This window comes from Fopius arisanus, unplaced genomic scaffold, assembly GCF_000806365.1.
Source record: "Fopius arisanus strain USDA-PBARC FA_bdor unplaced genomic scaffold, ASM80636v1 scaffold00019, whole genome shotgun sequence".
In the NCBI taxonomy this organism is placed as follows: Eukaryota; Metazoa; Arthropoda; class Insecta; order Hymenoptera; family Braconidae; genus Fopius; species Fopius arisanus.
The window spans coordinates 1,164,063-1,183,679 of NW_011887758.1; the positions used below are offsets into that span (position 1 = coordinate 1,164,063).

The 19,617-nt window shown below is 39.6% G+C and overlaps 5 protein-coding genes across 7 annotated transcripts in view; 4 read left to right on the forward strand and 1 right to left on the reverse strand.

Moving 5' to 3' along the window:
- The window catches only part of ush (Zinc finger protein ush), an 81,106-nt gene extending 75,027 nt beyond the window's left edge, over positions 1-6,079 (reverse strand). The window contains exon 1 of one of the 2 annotated variants that reach the window (XM_011300855.1): positions 6,025-6,079. The gene's annotated coding sequence lies outside the window, so the exon portion shown is untranslated. Of the gene's footprint in view, positions 1-3,606; positions 3,686-6,024 lie in introns of those variants that run through there. The other variant, XM_011300854.1, reaches the window with a different exon arrangement.
- DCP2 (decapping protein 2) lies at positions 59-1,922 on the forward strand. Of its 2 annotated transcripts, none has more exons than XM_011300846.1 (4): positions 59-257; positions 350-1,020; positions 1,099-1,234; positions 1,312-1,922. In XM_011300846.1, exons 2-4 carry the CDS (start codon positions 506-508, stop codon positions 1,720-1,722), a joined length of 1,062 nt encoding a protein of 353 aa, XP_011299148.1. In that variant the 5' UTR covers positions 59-257; positions 350-505; the 3' UTR covers positions 1,723-1,922. The 2 variants fall into 2 exon arrangements, with proteins under 2 accessions (XP_011299148.1, XP_011299146.1); XM_011300844.1 differs by having other exon boundaries at positions 370-1,020.
- On the forward strand, positions 1,990-3,027 carry Ho (Heme oxygenase). The gene is made up of 3 exons (XM_011300843.1): positions 1,990-2,168; positions 2,239-2,440; positions 2,558-3,027. Exons 1-3 carry the CDS (start codon positions 2,066-2,068, stop codon positions 2,991-2,993), a joined length of 741 nt encoding a protein of 246 aa, XP_011299145.1. The 5' UTR covers positions 1,990-2,065; the 3' UTR covers positions 2,994-3,027.
- On the forward strand, positions 3,122-7,874 carry Pex1 (peroxin 1). Its single transcript, XM_011300842.1, has 7 exons — positions 3,122-3,497; positions 3,559-3,783; positions 3,878-3,992; positions 4,458-6,471; positions 6,534-6,894; positions 7,462-7,562; positions 7,648-7,874. The coding sequence occupies exons 1-7, from the start codon at positions 3,405-3,407 to the stop codon at positions 7,718-7,720; spliced, it is 2,982 nt and encodes a 993-aa protein (XP_011299144.1). The 5' UTR covers positions 3,122-3,404; the 3' UTR covers positions 7,721-7,874.
- A 5,184-nt stretch (positions 7,875-13,058) lies between these two features.
- On the forward strand, positions 13,059-15,532 carry LOC105264174 (transcription factor SOX-14-like). The gene is made up of 2 exons (XM_011300859.1): positions 13,059-13,261; positions 13,939-15,532. The coding sequence occupies exons 1-2, from the start codon at positions 13,059-13,061 to the stop codon at positions 14,762-14,764; spliced, it is 1,029 nt and encodes a 342-aa protein (XP_011299161.1). The 3' UTR covers positions 14,765-15,532.
- The last annotated feature ends 4,085 nt before the right edge of the window (positions 15,533-19,617 follow it).

Here is a 19,617-nt window from a genome sequence, read left to right on the forward strand (position 1 = left end):
GCACCGAAAATTTTCTCGAACATCCCCCAGAGGGCGAGGACGCCAAAATCATCGTCAATTGTTTTTCTTTTTGACCCAGTGACGCAGTTTCACCCTCTCAGATGCTTTTTACGTCATTATTTCGTAATAAACGACAGAGGATTGCCGAAAATTACTAGAAAACAATTTCTAAATACTTGTAAAAACAGAGAGAACAATTGAACGAGGAAAATGTCACAACACGCAATTCCACTGGACATTCTCGATGATCTCAGCAGGTTAGTTTGCTCCAGTAAATTTGGTGGCATTTTTCAAAATACTATTTTTCCAATTAACTATTTCGTTGCTGAATTATGAATTTAAAAAACAGATAAATATTTATCATTCCAGTCGATTTATTATAAATGTCCCAGAAGAAGGTCGCAAAGACTTGGTGAGAATTTGTTTCCAAATAGAATTAGCCCACTGGTTCTACATCGATTTCTACTGCACCGAAGAAAATCCCCGGAATCTTCAGTCATGTGGAATGAAGGAATTTGCAACTCACATCTTCAAGCACATTCCTTTCCTCCAGCCAAACCTATCGAGAATAGATTCAGTTCTAGATCAGTGGAGAGAGTACAAGCAGAGTGTGCCGACCTTTGGGGCAATTGTCCTGAATGAGGACATGACGAAGGTCCTCCTGGTGCAGAACTACTGGGCGAGAAATAGCTGGGGTTTTCCCAAGGGGAAAGTCAACGAAGACGAGGACCCGAGTCACTGCGCGGTTCGAGAGGTCCTGGAGGAGACTGGCTTCGATATTTCTAAATTAATCGACAAGAACGAATACATCGAGTCGACGATCAACGATCGACTCGTGAGATTGTACATAATTACTGGAGTCCAGAAGGAAACCAAATTCCAGCCCAGAACGAGGAAGGAGATCAAGAGTGTCGAGTGGTTCTCCCTCATGGATTTACCCAACAATCCCAAAGATATGACCCCCAAGGTCAAGATGGGAGTGGGACCAAACGCCTTTTTCATGGTTGTACCTTTCGTCAGGTGAATATTTGAATGAGTAAATTGATTATACAATTGATGGAGGGAAATTTTGATTTTTAATTATTCTCGGGACTTTAGGCGAATGAAACGGTGGGTTTTGGAAAAACAGCAGAAGGCCAAGCAATTGTCAACTACTGCCAAAAGACATAGACGTAAATCACTCGGGGATGCTGAAAGTGGAGTGAGAAACAGACGTCAAGGACTTCAATCACAGGTTTGTGAAATGGATTTTAGGAAAAATGCCGTTTTACCACGGTTTTAAAAAGAATTTATATATTTTTATGGATGCAGAATGGCTGCACCGAAATAAAGAACGAGCGACAATCAAACACATCTCCAATGGGTTATCGACGTGCCGCAACGAAAAATCTCTCAAAAAGTACTGACAAAAATCCAAAAGGAGCGATAAAACGAAATTTATTCGGTGAGCCTGGTGACGATAGGAGCACTAAATCCCCATCAGTCCTCGCTAAACAATTGACTGACAGTCCGAGGATTGAGTCTCAGACATTTGTCAAACAGAATCAACGTAAATCTCGGTTTGAAACCGACAAGAAAGAAAAAAATATGCACACACTGCTGACAGATGCAGTGAGAAAAATGCACTTGAATTCTCAAGAGCCCTGTGACATTTACCAATTACAACCGAGAGTTTGGATGGACTTCACATTCGACAAACAAGCGGTGCTAAATTGTATTTAATTTCACGAATAATTTTTTATGTCCAACTATTTGGAATTCTATGATTTATGATACTTGACATGTGATATTGATGATAAAACGCCATTTGGTTTAGGTATTAAGAATGTGATCTCAGTGCCGTTCCTGATACTCTTTTTTTTTAATTTTTGTTTATATGTTGAAATATTATGTGAACAAGCAGAAATAAATTTTTCAAGATATATCTGTGACTTTGGTACTCTGGGGCAGATGGAGCCACGTCTCTATCTTTGTGATTATTTTATTCTACGTATGTTGTTTCTCAATGAAAATTGAACGTCTCTACGATTTTTAATAAAAAATAAATTTGAGTAAAATTGGAAATATGGGAGAATCCAAGGGTGACACCTTTTGCAAACAAATGAGAGCAGCAACTAGGGAAATTCATGCTGTGAGTGACGCTCTGGTGAATGCTAAATTGGCATTCGGTGGGTTCAATTAATTTTTAGGTATAAAAGTTGATTAAATTCCTGGTACTGATAATTTTATAAACCTCAGGTCTGCAGGACGATAAAGTCTGGGCAGATGGACTCCTGGTGTTCTACGAAATATTCAAGTATCTGGAGAAGGCTATGCCTGGAGTAACGAAGAAACACGAAATTGATAATATAATACCTCAGGACATGGAGAGAACTAAAGCCTTCGAGGAGGATTTGAATTTTTATCTTGGCAGTGAGTGGAGTAAAAATTACACACCCAGGTGAATTCCACAGTTAAAATGCCCATTCGATTTATTATTTAAATTTCGATTCATCCAACAGAAAGTTAATCTCGAGATTAAAGAGAGTCGACAACCCGATTTCAATTTTTATTCCAGAGAAAGTGTTGTTCAGTATTTGAACCACTTAAAAGAATTAGAATGCACAAAACCGATTCTTCTGTTGGCCTACGTCTACCACCTCTACATGGGCCTTTTGAGTGGTGGAATAATCCTCAGAAAGAAGAGACAACTCATTCAGAAATTGTCTCCCTTCAAATCCACGCACAAACTGGAGGGAAATCACGTAACGGATTTTGGGGAGAGTTCGATTTACAAATTGAAAGAGAATTTCCGAAGGAAGATGAATGAATTAGCAGAGGGTCTCGATGAACTGACCAAAGAACAGCTTATCGAGGAAAGTAAAGTCGTATTTGTAATGAATAATCAGATAATCAGGAGTGTACAGGGAGCCAGTGCTGTGATGATAAAGAAAATTATTTATGTGATTACGATTTTACTCGTGTTAATTCTCTTTTATATTTTTAAGCGATAAACAATTCATTATTCCATTGTATATTCTTCTATTTCAATTTTTTATGGAATAAATTATTGTTTAAAAGCCCGTTTTTTATGGGTTTTTAATTTTTTCCCTCTTTAATTGCTGCAACAGCTGATTTCAAGGGCACTGGAGTTTGCCCCCGGTTCAGATGTCAACACTCATCACCACAATTCGAAGTGAAAATGTGATGAGCTTTTATTTCCTTATGTTACACGATCACTGGACTTTATTAATTTATTTTAAATATAGAAAATCTCAAGAAAGAGATTCGGAGGGCCTAATTAATTGATAAAAGCATAAAAAATTATGAATGGAGGTTAGAATGAGTACAATCTCCACACAAAACTCGATTAAACCCCAATTTTTCCGGTTTTTTGAGTGAAAATTAATGAATACTCCAAAAAAATGCAAAACGAAAAATTTTCTGTTAAATATGTGCCAGTGAAAAATTGTTTCGTGATTTTACCGAGTGCCTGGTACCACAGACTATCGTCTCAGGTAAATACACTGCAATTCGATAAATAAAAAAATAATAATAGTGGAAATCCTTAAAAAATAGATTGCCCAGGGGGTGATAAAACTGTCATACGAGGAGAAAGACTTTTACCTCTCTGCATCCCAATCTCAATCGAGTCCGACTGATTTTCTGTGCATAAGTGCAACATTTGGGAAATATTTGAATATAAAAGAAGGTGCAGAAGTTAATGTTTCTTATATTCCTGATCCCCCTGCACTCACAACAATCACTGTACGACCTTTCAACTCTGAAGACTGGCAGATTGTGGTGAGTTAAAATTATGAGGAAAGATGTATCGATAATAATGAATGAAATGTCAATCAATCATTATTATTCCAACTGTCTTTATTAATGTACCCAGAACCTACAAGTCGAAAAAATTCAATCAACTCTACTCCATCAAATAAATATCGCATCTCCAAACCAACCAATCGTCATCTGGCTCTCGAAATACCTGAATGTCGCTCTGTTAATTGGTAAGCCATTAAATATTAATTCCCATAATTAATTAGATTATTTTATCCCACTGACACTGACCCCAGAATTTATCCTCCGAAAATCTCTTCTATTAATTAAAAAAAATCCTCAGATTTTGTCCTTCGCACGAAAAATTACAAAGTGATAACAATATAATTAATAACTCTCGTATCAGAGAAAAAATCATTAAATCGAATTTGTTCTTGAAAAAAATTCCGTTATCCCCCAATAAAGATGGAAATAAATTGGAGTTTCGGTCCATATCTGACGAAGTTACCCCAGTGTTATAAAACAGCCGTCGGCCTTTATTGAAGAGATCGATAAAGGGCGGTGGGTGGGAGAGAATGGAGAGGAGAATTTCCGTGGGAGGGAAAGAGTCCTTGCGCTATGCAGACGTTCCAAACGACTTTTTCTCTTCAGCAAATTTTCCCTCAACGAAAAGAAAATTATTATCTCATTTTCAGAGTCAATCTCCCCCCCATTTCTGTACGGAAAACTCGAGAATTACACGGAAGTTCACGTTCAGGATGCAACGGAGGATAAAACTCCTGGTGATGCTATTCCAAAAGAAATTACGACGCATTCACGTTACAGAGAAAACGAGTCAGATTGCGAGGTTTTTCTGAAGAGCTGGAGGCACCAGGACCTCCCGAAGATATTCCGTGTTTGTCTGGTCTCGGTTGAGAAAAAATACAGAATTAATGAGGGAGTTCTAGAGACTCAAATAACATCTCCTCACAATATTTTCGTATGCTCCAACCAATTGAGAGAATTTTTTCCTGATAGGGATAATTTTTCGATGGTCTATGGGAGAATTGAGAAGATCTTCCAAGATAAACAAAGCACCAATTTAATTTTTACTCCCAATGATCAAAGAATTAATAGAGATCCAGAGATCATCGTGAGTCTCTCACGAGTCGAAGAATTGTTTAACAAACAATTCATTGGAACAAATGTTGATGAGAAGAATATCTGGATCTCAGAGGATTTAGCGAGAGATTCAAATCTGCGATTGGGTTCAAAAATTCACATCAAGCCCCTAAATATCACAGATAACACAATAACGTCTCTACAACTGCTCTGCCCTCCGAATTTCGATAGAGAAACCGGAGAAAATCAATTTAAAAATTACGTACGTGTGAATTCTATCAAAAATGACTTGGTAATATCCCAAAACATGAGAGTTTCATTAGAAAAGGGAAAATGCAGAGTGAAACTTCACCCAGAAGACGTTCCCCACGTTCTTCTGAACGAGGAAACACTGAAGGCGATAAAAATCGAGATAATTGAGGAGGGGAACCTCGAAGAGGCCCAAGAAATTCCCCAAGTCAACGATTTCAGAAGCGAAGATGTTTACGTCTCTCCATTAACAAAAATTCTAGAGGACTCAGTGCAAGTCCTGCAAATGGGCCTGAGCCCCCAAAGATACCCCTTCCCCCTCGAGAATATATTAATTTGTGGGGATATTGGAACAGGCAAAACGACTTTTCTAAATTTCCTCCAGCACAAGCTTCGGAGCCCCCCGAACTTCATGCACACGATTATCGTCGACTGCAAAAAATTGAAGGGTAAAAAAGTGGACGCAGTCTCAAAATTTTTCACCTCTACGATACACGACTGCGTGTACTACCAGCCCTCAGTACTCTTCCTTGATAATTTAGAGAGTATTACGAGTTTTCCTAGTGACGAAGAGAATTCCCCGGATGCCACGAATGCCACGAGGATCTCAGAATATTTAAACAGTCTCCTAACGATTTATCAGTCCAGCCACTTAATTTCTGTGGTTGCATCAACCACTAGAGTAGATAAATTGGGGGTTGGGCTGAGGCCTGCACGAGGGGTTCACGTTTTTCAAACGATTTTAAATATTCCTTTACTCTCACGAGAGGAGAGAGCAGAATTTTTAGAGTTCAATTTACAAAGGAAAGTGGAAATTTCGAGTGAAATAAATTTTGAGTTTTACTCTGGGAAAACCGAAGGGTGGGTGTTCCAGGATCTTTCAGAACTTTGTGAGAAATCGGTATTTCTTACTTGGAAGCGTCGAAGAAGGTCTCCAGTCCTGGAGGATGAGGATTTGTCCAGGGCTCTCGATGTGATCAAGCCTTTGTCCCTGTATGGGGTGTCTCTGTTCACTGGAGATGGAAACAACTGGGGAGACATCGGGGGTCTCGAGGAAGTCAAGGAGTCCCTCAGGCAGCTGTTGCAGTGGCCCCTGATGTACCCAGGGCTGTTCCAGAAGGCACCTGTAAAACACCAAAATGGAATTTTATTGTATGGAATGCCAGGAACTGGAAAAACAATGCTAGCTGGTGCCATTGCCAAGGAATGTGGATTGAAATTCATTAATATCAAGGGACCAGAGTTGCTGTCCAAGTACATTGGAGCTAGTGAAGAGGCTGTGAGGAGTGTCTTCGAGAAGGCCCAGAGGATCAGGCCCTGCATTATATTTTTTGATGAATTCGAAAGTTTAGCCCCGAGGTAATTTTTTTTTTCACAAAAAATGAAATCTTTGTGTAATTATAATTTCCATTTAATCACAGACGCGGACACGACTCCACTGGTGTAACAGATCGTGTGGTAAATCAACTTCTGACCCAATTCGACGGTGTCGAGGGTCGAGAAGGAGTTGCTATTGTAGCAGCCTCATCGAGGCCCGATCTGCTGGATCCGGCATTACTGAGACCCGGTCGCCTTGATAAATCGTTACTCTGTCCACTTCCGGATGAGCAAACAAGGGCGACAATCCTTGATACCCTGTGTAAACGTCACGCCATCGACGTGAAAGATCTTGACCTCCTGACACTAGCGAGAATGACAAGTGGATTTACTGGGGCTGATCTCATGGCTATTCTAACCCAGGCTCGGTTAGATGCTGTGGAGGAGCACTTGAAAAAATCAACTGCAAGTACTCGATAATTTGCCCATAATTCAAATTCACACAATCCCTCGTGGAGTATTCAACAAATATCTCTCAATCTAAACCAGATACCGAAATTTTTGTCAAAAACGTTTTTGCAGAGGGAAATGAATTCCACAAAAAAGATATTGACAAAAAATTCACTATCTCCCGTACATTCAGAGATATTTCTCAAAAACCTATTAAGATCGTTAAAATGAGATGAACTCGGATTGATAACAACAGAATGTGAAATCTAATTAAATCACAGAATCCTCCCGCCTGTACGTTCGAAAATTAATAACAGATTGTGATGATATCACGAGCAGTTATCTTCAGTTACTTAGTACTTAGATAAGTAGGTATGCAATATAACTGGGGATACCGTTGGCAGGTTCATTAGCGCATGCCAGGGCAATGCTCACCCCATTCCCCCCCTACGTGGCCCCCTTCATCACAGGATACGCCTGGCTGATTGTCGAGGAGCTTATTCCTTATCTCATACGTTATTATAATGCACTCGAGGTATTTTTGCCCATTATGTCGCCAACAAAGCCCGAATTATTTTTCAGGAGTTGCAGGGGGTGAGGATCACCCAGGACATGCTGATTCGATCAATCCAGGACACTCAGCCCTCCCTGACCCTCGAGGAGATTAACAAATTCACCCGGATGTACGTCTCAATTATTATTTGTAAATCGTTTTTCAGAGTGTCTGGATAATTTTGTTGTGGATTTTCGAATAATTTTTTTTTTCAGATACAATCGATTCCTCACAGGAGACAATGCCCCAGAGGATCTCGAAAAAATCCAGAAAGCCACTCTAGCTTAGACTATATCAACGAATTTGTACTTGGGGATAATAAACTTGTTTATAAAAAATATAAATATGATAACCGGGTAGACGAAGGGAGGTGACAGAAACCTCATCAGACATCCTGACGATTAATGTCCCGAGATAAAGTGGTTCGTTCTCACCTCGTTTTCCCGCGCAAATGATATTTACTCGGACGTTCTAACGCCAAGAAATAAACCGACAATTATTCCACCAAATTTGGTTAAATAAATAAACCTCCCAGACAATCAGCACCTCGAATATATCAATCTGTGCCCAGATGAGCCTTCACTTGTGCTTATCTCAAAGCCCCCCAAAGTTTTCGTATTAATAATCCCAATGATAATTAATATTTTCATACTCGAGTTGGCAGGAAGCAGCACGAGCCTCTGTACACGAAGACACCGGTCTGGGATGGGGTAAAATGTTAACTTGAAGAATCTTGATTTTAAGTTGTTGAGTGGAGGCATATTTCATGGCTCACGCTAATGTCTTGCTAGATAAACTATAATATTAGATGCTAACGTAATGATTTAATTTAACTTTGGCCCAAGCCACTTCCTCGGAGGTTTCGCGGTGAAGGATACAAGGACTTACACATTATGTTGCAACGCCACCGTTTGCTGCATGTAATGGCGCCACGGATCGAGAGATCGATTCGAGATGTTCGATAGGGACAAATTCGCGCGGTTCAACCGAGAAATTAACGGCCAAACGGTCGAACCGGTCGCGTCATTTTATTCAATATTACTCTGTGTGTGTGTTAAATCAGTGAATCATGTACTGATAATACTAATTACTCTCACCAAGTACGTTTATTAATTACTAGAAAATCATATGCCAAAGTAAATCGAATTGAAGTCAATTAATCAATCAGAATTTTTTTTCTCAGGGTTAGCTGTCGCGGGGTTCCAGAGATCTGGCGATGGGTAAGTCAAGGTCACGTTTTTATTATCATTTGCGAAAAGTACATGTTTACCTCACGCAATGTCCTGGGGACAATGAAAATGGAAGAAAAGGGGGCATGAATGAGACTCTATTCTGATAAAAAAAGAAGTAGCTCGAGGGAGAACAGTCGATATTGCTGTTTGTATACCTCAGGGTATAGGATTCAGTCTACAATACAACAAAGCATGGATTAGTCATCAACTTCTTATAGTTTATTTATCAGACAGACGATCAATCCCATCGCGGGTAATCTAGAGATTTAGAGGTCTCCAACCGAGAAATATTTTAATCTCAATTTATTCCAAAATTTCTCATTTTGACTCTCTATTTTTTTTTTCAAATCGAGACTTAGAGACGAATTTCTGGTGTAATTTGTACGACAAAATTTGGCGCACTTAATGAAAATATACGTCTGTACGTGGAAGGCGTGTGGCTCTTTGAGATATCAGTTCCAAACAGCCATATGCGTCATACTTTTCAACTTTCATAATGGCCCACGGCTTTCCATTTTTATTTATATACCTTTATTTACGATATTGCGAGTATCAAGCATCAGCTAAGACGCCTGTATTTTTCTCCCTCCAATCTATTTTACTCCAAGATCTCCCACGTGAGAACATCGATTCCCCAGAACTCATTCTTTTTTCCAATGGATCTCCTTACTCCGACAGTTATTGGCCAAATCGTATGACCGAGTGGAAAATATCAGTCGCGGTATTTACCCCCAAAATCCAAAATTGCAGAAATTGTCCGAGATAATTGAGTGTGTTTATTACGGGTACGATCCCCTCTGCATTCACTCTGTGATAGAGTTATTGTAGAATAATAGCAAACGTTGAGCCCTGAATGGCCCTCTGAACAATGCCCTAATTAATCTTACTCCCTTCTGTTACATGAATCCCCTTTTCACCTAATTCACAACGACAATTCGATGACAATGTCCAATTGTCCTTCATTCTTTGTCCCTAACCGTCATACCAAAATTCTCAATATTTAATAATTAATAAAAAAAAAAATTCACCCGACATCCATAATCTCAAAATCCCCGAAAAATCAATTTCCCTAACCATAATGATAATCACTAAACTCAAGTGTCAAATAGATTACTCGTATTTACCGCCAATGTGGCTGTCACGGTCTGTCGGTTGATCGAATTTACAAGAAATTGTCAGTAATAGAATAGCAGATTGAAAAGTCGGAAAATTAATCCGCCCACCCCCTTGTTTACCTTCCACACTGTGAAAAAAAAATTGGTAACAAACACGGGCTGAAGAATCACACGTAAAAATGAAAGATTAAAGGGAAAATAAATGAGCGTAATAGCGGCTTGATACCGGCATGTTGACAAGGGGTTGATAGGGGGTTGGGGTAAAAGGGGGGGGTCGAAGGGGGTAAAGCGTTATTGTGGGCGGTGATGCGCGTCATTTGATTCTGTTCAGTGAATCTAAGGTTGTGTATGTAGGGGTTTGCTTGTGTTAAAGTTGCGCAACGGTTTCAACTAAATGCGATGGGGTGTGAGGGGGTTGAGGGTTTCGCTGAGGGATAGTATAGGAGGAGATTGTAGCCCGCAGGCCGGTGAACCTAATGGAAACAAGAAATTGCCACAAACAGTGTTACTTATGCCTCGTCGCCTCGTAAATATCAACGGCAACCAACCTATCCAACGGTTATAAACGTTTTGCCCAGTCACTGTATAAAAGGCCTTCTCTCGATTGAAATATCCATCCCAGCGCCATATCCCAAACTCTATTTTCAACGAATGATAAATTATTCCCCTCACCCCCTTCTCGCGCCCCATCACAAGTTCCTGAAATTTATTTGAACAACAAAACATTTTTTTATATTTATGAATTTTATTGAGATTATTCAATCTGAAATTCAGTCACATGACGATTTTTTATTTCGGGCGGTAATAATGATTTATATTATTTTAGGGGATTATTTATGTTTTATTTATAATTTTATATTGGTAATACCTGAATTTCTGGGATAGTAACAACTGCATGTGTAACACTCGAGAAAATCATCCCCCTCTCGGGTACTTCTGTCGAATGAAAAGAAAATATGACAAAGTGACGGATAATTCGATTACCAGATCCACTCGGCAAATAGAACAATTTTATTTTCTCCCATTCACGATTGGCGATTAATCCCAAAGTCCTCGAGAGTAGTTGGATATTTACTGAAAATATTTCTCCCCGAGTGTAAGAATCAAGCGTTATTCATACCGAAAAATCATGAGTACATTCTCCTTACGTTTCAATAGAGACGTAAAAATAAAATTCAAAGTTTGTTCAGATGTGAATGTTGACTTGTTGGTAATGGAATTAACTTTTCAAGAAACAGTAATGAGGGATAAAAAATGCGGCGAGCGTCGGTATTTATGCAAACTAATCTCTTTCACCGTGAAATTTTGCGCTTTAACGAAGTTGTAAGGAGTCGAGACATTTTACTCATCCCCTTTCCACCCCCTTCGTCTCAGTTTGTTATTGAATTTGTTGGGGTAGTTATGGAGTATTTGGCCGTCTTGAAAAATTATAATTGACAAACAAATCAATTAGGAATATTGTCCGCAATCCGACAATAAACAATTTTATTATTACAATTAACAATCGCGATTATTCTTCGGTCCATGGGAGTTTGCGGTTCTTTCCCACAAATCATTGAGCTAATTTCTCCCGCATTGAATTTCTCCAACGCATTACACGTGCAACTGTCAAATCAAAATAGGAATACGCAGCAACAATAAGTTATTGCTGTTGAAGGTAAAATGGAATGCCAGTATTTTATACAGTTCCGTTGTGCTACACCCGGTGAATACATCAACAGCCCCAGCATGTGCCCAGAATATATCACAAAATCATAATCCAATAGACGATTCGAATAACACAATTTTCTATTTTGCCCATCGATCTTCTCGGATTGAAAAAAACTAATACTCAGAGAATGAGAAAAAAATTAACAAAATAACACGCGCTGCGTCAACTTAAACCCCGAGGAAATATTCAAGTCCCACGTGAAGAAGAAAATTACATTGACGAGTTGGAGTATTCAAAAGAGAAGAGTGGAAGCATTTTGCGAATGGGTGATGGCGTTTATGACCCTTTTCCCCTCTCTTTCGTTCTACTCACCCGATGAATGGTATAATCAGTGGTCGCGTGGCATCCCATCCCCAACGATACATTCACGCCCCTGCTATCATCAAATTCAAAGCGCGAAAAAAAAAAATTCAATTGAGAATGGAATGAGTGGATTCCCAACGTATCAATTTTCCCCGATCTTATCTCCACTGTACTTCTGCTTCTGAAATATTTCATTTTTTATTCCCCCCTCACAAAATGAACTCTCATATTTTCCAAAAATTCAAATTTTACACTCAATAATCAAAAATCATTACCACTACTTCATTAATTTCGGTTGTATAACGAGAAAAATTTTTTTTTTCTTCCCAGAACTTAAATTAATTTTTTCTAATTTGAAGTAACAAAAAAATAAATGATTTTTGAATTTTTGCGGTTGATTAATATTCTCAATTTTGCAATAACAATTAATTCTGAACAATTTCAATCAGAAGTTGACGTAAAGATTTAGAATGAAATGAAAAAAAAATGATGGAGAGATAAAGTTTTGAATGGATTAATGAAGAGAACACGACAATTTGACTGTGGCAATGTCTAGAAAGGGCTATCGAGTGGCAGTGGTGGGGTTTGTCAATGCCAACACACCTAACCGATAAACCTCCCACCTGTTGCACCAAGTACACTACTTCGCAGTCGTAATATAGCGGACGCCATGTCGAGTAAAGAGCCAATAGTAGAGAAGGTTTTGTGGTGGGAGCCAACGGAGCAGTCCGGTTGGTTGGTCTTTCCCATGGAGTACTTACCCCACGGCTCCTCACCACGCTTGTTTTTTATCCCCCCTCCTCCCCATTTTTTTTTATCATCCACCTCTCCACCCCCTCCTTTTTTCCATCTTTCTTCATCTCACTCTGAGACAAACCCCTGAAAACCACCACTGTGTGCACCGCACACTAGACGACAACCGCAATTCGACCCACCAGTGTTACATACTTTGTCACTTTGTCACGTCAACGAGTGAAGCACCACGTCTGCTCCGTTTCTCGGTACAATCAGTGCAACAATAATCTGTCAATAGCAGAATTAAGAGTTGATTGATTAACGATTTATCGTTAATTGGTGAGATAATTGTGAAATAGTGAATGTGAAAAGGAAGAAGAACCACCGAACACGTGTTAATCCACCAAATCCAGTGTTTATCATCGATCATGATGATGTGCTTCGACATGTGCAACGAAATCACCAGGTGAAGTAATTGGTGATCAAGAAAGCATCAAGACAAACTCAATCAGAAGACTGACTCCATCAAGATGTCATCGAAAGCTCTTCACAACGAGCACATTAAGCGACCGATGAATGCCTTCATGGTGTGGTCCAGAGGTCAACGACGGAAGATGGCCCAGGAGAATCCCAAGATGCACAATTCCGAGATATCGAAACGATTGGGAGCCGAGTGGAAGCTACTGAGTGAAACTGACAAGAGGCCATTCATCGACGAGGCAAAACGTTTGAGGTAAGTCATCCCCTGGAGCTCAGGCTGAACCCCAGAAATTAAAGTACAATCCTCCCCAAGTACCCCAATAAAAGAAAAAGACAAAAATAATAGTGGTTTCTCCTTTTTAGAGGGACCAACCTACCCACACCCCCTACACACCCCCCGAATTATGTGAAATCTATTTTTATGTGGAGCGAGATCGTAAAAATAAAAAGCAGGATGATAAGTCGTTGGTGCTGGAACAGCCTGGTCTGTAACAGTATATTATATATCTATATGGAGATATAGTATAGAAAACCGGGCGTTCCGTTGAAGCCGCGCTGTCACTGGCTTAACGTAATCTGTCCGTTCGTTCACGGCAACTCACAATGTGGCCCTCGAGATAACAAATAAAGCTCCATTGTCGCAATTGTGTGGATTTAAAAGGATTTGCTCCCCGCTACGGGGGATTTTGCGCGACCCTCTCAACCCCCAGAGTGTACACGCCCGGCTACCTATACCCTGTCCATTCCCAATGATGCTCTTCTCGGTATTCAAATTCTCTATACCACTGCTCGAGTTTTCCATTGTTATATTCCTTGTCACTCCACATAAAAATATGTTCCTACAATAATTGATTAGTAATGATTGGAATTTATTGAGAGTGAGAGATTTTTTGAGTTGATGATTTAAGACTGAGGACTTGTTTGCCGCAGGACACTGCACATGAAGGAACACCCGGACTACAAATATCGTCCCCGGAGAAAGCCGAAGTCGTTGATGAAGAAGGAGAACAAGTTTGGATTCAGTCTGTCTCCACTGTTGTCCCCGCATAATGATTCACTGGGAGGGATATCCCGGGGCCTTTTGCCGCCATCACTGGCACCACCGGCCCATCATCATCTTCTCAGTCATGACGATCTCAAGATCCCCAGGTTCTTTCCTTCATTTCCGTACTCGCTGTATCCAGCGATTCAGCACAAACTTGGAGATGGCTTGAACGGTGGAAAATTGGCAGCAGATCTGACGTTTCAGGCGATCTATGGATCCAGCTCGTTTTACAGTAATCATCATCAGATGACGGGGTGGCCCCGGCTGACGACAGCCTCTCCAACGTCTTGTGTCCAGGGCAACTGCAGTTGTCCATCACCTCCTAGCCCATCCTTAAATAAGGATTCGATAAAGAGACAGTCTTTTCTCCCCCAGAATCTCAGCAAAATTCCAACAGATAACGAATCTTTTGGGAATTCCTTCGACGAGGAACGGCGCACGGAAAATGTCGATGACTTCTACTATCGCAATAAGACCAGTGAAACAATGACTATCTATCCATCGATATCCGTTGTACCAGTCGAGAAGAATGATAAAGCCAAAGGACAGGAGAAAATCTATTCATCAATCTCTCCAACACCTGAACGCAAAGATACAACACCAACCGCCCACGACAATTCATTCTCCGTTCAGAGTTTAACGTCATCATCCTCATCACCAGCTTCCTCGTGCTCACCAACAATAACAGCGACTCGTAGTCATGTTATTTGAAGACCACTTCCGGTTCTCCCAGATATCAATTTTCGGGGGAACCTCGTTTCAAACTGCTGGACAACACCACCCGATTGGTGGAGAGTCGAGCCAATTCTATCGCCAATTAACCGTCCGGTCAATTTCACGGCTACAAGCAGTAGTTTGAATGGGCAGGTAGATGTCATCGATGATGAGCGATAATTCTCGAGGTGATTTTTATGATTATGTTCTCCCAATTCTTGTCTCAGTGGTGGATTCACAGAGAAAAATAACTTCACGTTGGATTGAAGAGGAATCGATCAACTGACGGTGCTGTATTTTTATTGAAAATTCATTACTCTAATCACTTGAACTGATAGAGTTCTGTCGAGTCTTGATAGTGAAATGTAGTCAATGCTAATTAGTTTGAGGAGGAGATAAAACCGAATGTCGTGAGGATTTTTTTTTTCCACGAATGAAGATATCAGAATATAGACGTATTGTAATCAAGTCGGAATATTTTTGTCGAATCTTCCGTGAATTATACATATCTGCATGTATATACTACGATAAATTATTAATCCGTAATCATAAGTCTCGAGTACTCAATCCATTCTATAACTAGTCATAAATTCCTCAATTACCGAACACGACTGATACTTTACGTTGTCCATGTAAATGACTTTTTAAAAAAATGTTGTAGCCTCAATGTACTTTCAATTAATCCATGTACATTACCTAGCTTTAATTAATAATAAAGTACGAACAATCACCTGGAGCTCTCATTACTTTGTTACGTTTTGTTAATCATTAAGTTTTATTTAAAGGTCGAATTACGTTTTGTTACTCCATTTTTTATGTAAAATTGTGTATGCAAATATAAAAATATTAATTCAACAGGTTTTCCTCTGATTTTTCCCCATATCAATATATGATCAATACTATCTCGGATAAATCGGTAAAATCGCGGCATTTTAACTAGTTCACTGAAATTCAATTGGCGTTTCACCGAATTTTGTAATTAATATCTCAATTTTTTATTTCATTGTACATGGCCATCTTGACTCGGCAGTGGCTGAGAGTTGAGAAAGGCTCGACCCCTTTGAGTTTTATTTCTGATAAGCGTCGGGGCGTCTCGTGGTTGCACGCCGCGCGCACAAAACGACATTATCGTCCCGGCAAAAGACCCTTTCTTCCCCCATAAAGGCAATCACGCCTTCGTCGTGCTAAGATAACAGTTGGATGGAAAATGGAGTAAGAAAAAGGAAGAGAGAAAAAAATAGAGAGAGGAAAAATATGAAAGGAAGCATAATAGAACTTCCAGGGCCAAAAGCGCCTCCTTATCTGTGCCACTGGCAAAAGTCCCATTAATAATAACAATTGTCTCATGGCATTAAGGACAATTCTCACAATTGAATTTTTTTTTATTATCCAACTAAACCACCCAATCGTCCACCCTATTTTCTCGCCTATTGGCTGACACTGGTGCCCCGTGCCGGAACATCCGTTGGATAGTGATCGAAAGGGCGAGAATGCGACGGGTCGATTTTTCAATTTTCAAATAGTGTCCAAACTCCAGTTACTGGTAAACTGACTACCCGATAAGATAAACTCAGGAGAGAACGTCTGAATTTACGTCTTGCATAAGTTTTCCTTATATATGAGTGTCCACAGGAAATATGATGATCTTATCCACATGCTCTGATTTTTTTTTTTCATTTCGTACCGAATATTTTTCTCCCACAATCACTCATCATTCACGGATATAAATACTATCAATATATTCCAATAAACAATTGTTTCAATTATCTAATTAATGGCAATATGATTCAATTGAACTCTCGAAAAAAATTTTGCGTTGTGGAATTTTTTAGGAGAATTATTTCCTGTGAATGAGAAGCGATTAATCGAGTTGTAGAATATTTTATGCAAAAACCGAGAGCCATGGCAAGTGAGAGTATAATACCGAGAGTGTATTGCGTACTGTTGTAGACTGTCGGTTTCTATGCGAATCACAGTGGGATAGGAAACAATGACACAATCAGCAAGTCGTCTTCCCCGGAAATCAACAGGACCTGGACAATAGAGAGAACCGACAGTCCCCAACTACCCACTGTCGTTTACCACTCTGATTATTTATTATTGAACTACACCCACAGCCGATCCCCCACTCCCACATTACCACCAATTCCGTAATTATTAACTCCATTAACAATTTAAAAAATCCACATTGACACCTAGAGAAAAAAAAATACATCAAAATTAATTGTTAAAAAATAATTAGCTCTTGGGAATCGGTAATTATTCATTGCGAATTTGTTCTGACGAACTTTTCCCCCCATTTTTTTTTTTGCTCATTATATTTTTATTAAATATCTGGGTAAAACCGATACGGAATTCTCATAATAATAAATCGCGAAGAATTGAATGGAAAATGTTTCACGGGCGGTATAAACAGCATTAACCACCCAACAACGGTTTTTATTACCCTCATAATCGGATCCCGGGTGATGATACCGTCAGTGATTTCAGGTTTGTCTACGATAACGCAGTTGTCCCTTTCGACAATGTACCGGTGAATGCAGAATCATTGAACTGACGAATCCGCAGTATGAAATTGTTTTTTTCGCCAAAAAACCGCACGGGAAAAAAAAAAATCGCGCCACCTTTTCCGGGGAATTACATTTTTCATAAGATCATGAGTAATTTCGGGTTTGTACACTCGTGAAAAATCCACACTATACCCGTATAATAGGGACATGTACCGCGATGGAGTGAAAACTAAAAAAAAACTAAAAAAAAACTCGGGTGAAAAAAAAACGGCGAGTATTACGGACAAAGCAATACTTTCATTGATATGCGGGAGGTGAATTCGTGGCCGATTGTCAATGCTATTGTAGACGAAGAATGTTCTCATTGTCGAGCACCCACTCCCATTGGAGCTCACCATTACATGCCCAGTCACCTTATATACTCCCATTGCATTTCTCAATAATTCAACTGCGCCACCAGAAATTTAATCTCCCATTTAATCCAAAAAATTGAGTGTCAATCAAATGAAAGTTCAAACAAAAAATTTGAAACGAAATAATTATTTCTGACAAGAGCCCCCGTCTGGTAATTCTTCTTCAAGTCCGTGGAAACCATCCCGAAGACTTTTTTAATCAAATCACCAACAATAGCAACAGTTTCTGAAAAAAAAGGACCTCCACCGAAGCGTGTGTGCTCACGAGGCACATAAAATGAATCTCACCAACGAATCAACTTGCCGGGAGTATCCATACAGATATTGGTAGCACATACGACACTTTAGTATTAAAGTTCGTTGCAATAGAAACACGTGTGTGTATGATGCGACTCGATCCACATCGTATTCACGTTAGTATTCACAACGGTTGGCTTATTTCGCATGGGCGAATTCCAAAGAAGAGATTTGCCTCCGTTGGGAGAAACGCGTTTTTTTATCTAGTTTCTTTATTTCATCTTTTTTTTTTAGTTCTCTTTTGCGGGGATAACAGGGTGGCCAGTGCGTTCAGGATACCCTGGTGGGGGCTTTCATTTATCTCATCAAAATTGTCCTCCAGTTTATCATCATGGACTCGCTGTCAGAATAAATATGACGTAAAGAGGCCGATCTCTTTGTGGGATTTAACTCGGAGCATATCGATTCTACAACGGGGACATGTACAAATTTCTTCTTCTCTTTTTTTTTTTTTTTGAGTATATGTGTGCAGTCCGACTTATCGGGGGCTCTCGTTTTCTTCTCTATTCAGGCAGTCGTTTTTATCGACAAACCCACTGTCGTTTTCACCACCCCCCCCGGTATCACTCCCACTTTTCGCTATTTCCTGGTTACACTGTTTCCAGTTTTGCCAGGAATTTGCCGGATTTTTTTCCTGGGGCTAGGATTTATACGAGAGGGCACCATTTTTTCATTATTAAACCGATAATAATTCGGTTTCTTCTAACAATCGATTGTTCCATCGATAACTCGGAATCTAAAAGAGATAGAGAATTTTTTGTTGGAACTATTTTGTAGCTCTGAATTTTCTCTGGAGAAAAGGTTCTCACAAAAATTTCATTTTCTCCCTCAGATTCGGGGAAATCGGGGAAAATTCAGGGAGGAAGGCGATATCGATTGTTCTATCACTTTCCACTTGAAATATTCATGTCACTTATTTTTTTAATTATAATGATATTAATGAGGCGATTTTTTTCGGGTGATTTGAATTTTTGGAAGAGGGAAAATTGGGACTCACGATTTTTTAGATTAATTTTAGATTTATCGGGGTGCAGTAAATACCCGGAGAGCTTTAACGCAAGATACGATAAAACAGAAATTCCGGGGATGAAAATATACCGACGGTTGGCCGGAGAAATCCTCGGTCTTACCACTTGCCAGGGGTTCCGGTATCAACGAAGGGTTTTATCACGATTTTCCACCCCCGATAATTCGCGCTTATTCCCTGTTATCGCGGGATTTTGGGATTTTCGCAAGGGTTGATACCCTTAGACGGCACTTTATCCCGAGGGTATTTTCAGTGAACCAAGAGAGGTCACTCCGCGATGTGAATTTTAAATTCGCGTACTGGGACAATTTCCAAGAATTTTAAAAATTTTATTAACACCGCACAACTGAATGTTTAACAAAGAAGGAATTCAGGAAAATATTGACGAACAAACACTGAACAGGTGGAAATATACGCGTCACGGGGCTTATCTCTCCGTGAACATTCACAATACCTTTTCTACATAAAAATAGATATTCAGAAAAAAAAAACGTGTTAACAGTCCACTAAAGTCACCTGAGGTGCTAACATCATTCTGTATTCCTCAACAACCGCGTAAAAATAAAATTCAAAATTCAAAATTCCACCACAACCCCCCAAAAT

What these genes read in the sequence shown, in the direction of transcription:
- LOC105264174 (XM_011300859.1), top strand. Translation starts at nt 13,059, where the DNA reads ATGTCATCGAAAGCTCTTCACAACGAGCACATTAAGCGACCGATGAAT. An exon ending in GACGAGGCAAAACGTTTGAG is followed by an intron (nt 13,262 to 13,938) that starts GTAAGTCATCCC and finishes TGTTTGCCGCAG; the next exon opens with GACACTGCACATGAAGGAAC.
- Pex1 (XM_011300842.1), top strand. Translation starts at nt 3,405, where the DNA reads ATGCAAAACGAAAAATTTTCTGTTAAATATGTGCCAGTGAAAAATTGT. An exon ending in ACCACAGACTATCGTCTCAG is followed by an intron (nt 3,498 to 3,558) that starts GTAAATACACTG and finishes CTTAAAAAATAG; the next exon opens with ATTGCCCAGGGGGTGATAAA. An exon ending in GAATGTCGCTCTGTTAATTG is followed by an intron (nt 3,993 to 4,457) that starts GTAAGCCATTAA and finishes TCTCATTTTCAG; the next exon opens with AGTCAATCTCCCCCCCATTT.
- DCP2 (XM_011300844.1), top strand. Translation starts at nt 211, where the DNA reads ATGTCACAACACGCAATTCCACTGGACATTCTCGATGATCTCAGCAG. An exon ending in ATTCTCGATGATCTCAGCAG is followed by an intron (nt 258 to 369) that starts GTTAGTTTGCTC and finishes TTATCATTCCAG; the next exon opens with TCGATTTATTATAAATGTCC. An exon ending in GTCAAGGACTTCAATCACAG is followed by an intron (nt 1,235 to 1,311) that starts GTTTGTGAAATG and finishes TTATGGATGCAG; the next exon opens with AATGGCTGCACCGAAATAAA.
- Ho (XM_011300843.1), top strand. Translation starts at nt 2,066, where the DNA reads ATGGGAGAATCCAAGGGTGACACCTTTTGCAAACAAATGAGAGCAGCA. An exon ending in GAATGCTAAATTGGCATTCG is followed by an intron (nt 2,169 to 2,238) that starts GTGGGTTCAATT and finishes TATAAACCTCAG; the next exon opens with GTCTGCAGGACGATAAAGTC. An exon ending in AGTAAAAATTACACACCCAG is followed by an intron (nt 2,441 to 2,557) that starts GTGAATTCCACA and finishes TTTTTATTCCAG; the next exon opens with AGAAAGTGTTGTTCAGTATT.